The sequence below is a fragment of the Diaphorina citri genome, unplaced genomic scaffold (assembly GCF_000475195.1).
Source record: "Diaphorina citri unplaced genomic scaffold, Diaci psyllid genome assembly version 1.1 scaffold408, whole genome shotgun sequence".
Classification (NCBI taxonomy): Eukaryota; Metazoa; Arthropoda; class Insecta; order Hemiptera; family Psyllidae; genus Diaphorina; species Diaphorina citri.
In genome coordinates, this window is record NW_007377843.1 from 2,477 (window position 1) to 3,574 (window position 1,098).

At 45.7% G+C, this 1,098-nt stretch overlaps 1 protein-coding gene across 1 annotated transcript in view; it reads right to left on the reverse strand.

The window, feature by feature from the left end:
- Window positions 1-351: 351 nt before the first annotated feature.
- The window catches only part of LOC113467127, a gene marked incomplete at its 3' end in the record, with an annotated part of 5,135 nt that continues 4,388 nt past the window's right edge, over window positions 352-1,098 (reverse strand). Inside the window, exons 2-3 of the mRNA XM_026823125.1 lie at window positions 752-1,042; window positions 352-555 (exon numbers count right to left, since the gene is read on the reverse strand). Of these exons, the coding sequence (XP_026678926.1) occupies window positions 352-555; window positions 752-1,042 (495 nt within the window). The remainder of the gene's footprint in view (window positions 556-751; window positions 1,043-1,098) is intronic.

The following is a 1,098-nucleotide window of genomic DNA, read 5'->3' on the forward strand; positions in this document are numbered from 1 at the left end:
TAACAAGACGTTTAACTTTTGGATTTGAATAAGAATCCGATCTCTTGTTATGATCGGTTTTCCGTGGCAAAGCACGGGCTAGTAATATAAAGGTATCAATGACTCTTTTTTTCCATTACTTTCCGATAAACCATGCCCGGGAGTGAACATTGAGTACAAACGGGTTAAAATATTAGGTTTGTTTAAAACATTAAACTTATTATGTATGAAACATCATTTTGGTTTCATTAGATGAGATATGGTTTGAATACCATTGACCATAGATGATTTATGGAGGCTGTCAAAACAATACCTACTTTCTAATTACTTTAGTATTACGGTACTTTAGTAATAGAAAGTAAAAGACAGGACAATCGTTGGGCAGGTAGATATCCATGGCCATGGACGCTTGAGAGCCATGGGCGGCAGAGTCCATGGATTCCTTGGAGCCTTTGTGACTGCATTGGCGGGAAACGTGGCGGGAGCGAGGAGGGGAAAAACAATCCTGGTAATCAGGAACATCCATGGAGACGGCTTGGCGTTGCAAGATGTGAGGGTTGAGTAGTGCACATCCTCCTGAGGATAAATCAAACAAATTATTGTTAAGACAACTACAATCAGTGTTATTGTCAATGTCAAGACAATCGGATATCCCAAATTGGGACCAAACAACATCAATTTTGTGCACATTTCCACAAATTTGAATGTCAGATTACAAAATTTGACACTATGCTAATACCAGTGTACTCCTACCCTGTCGTAAATCACCCACCTGTCAGCGGATGCAGGGAGTTGCGGCTCGTCTTCTCGCCGCCGGGTCCTAGCCGGGTCGGAGACAGCTTGTACGCTTTGGGGGATATGGGCCCGGAGCCGCCAAGCGCCTTGGTCAAATCCACCAAATTGGGCGCCGACGGGCTCTTGTTGATGCCGCCCCCGGTGCTGGCGGTGCTGAGGTTGGGCGAGAGGAGACTCTTGTCCAGGTTGTTCTGGTGGAGGTTCTTCGAGAACTGGATGAACGCTTGGGTGAGGGCGCGACGGTTGATGTCCGCGCAGGGTGAACCGCCTGAAAATGGGAAACGTTTAAAAATTAGTGTGAGTGATATGCCTTTTTGGCGTTTG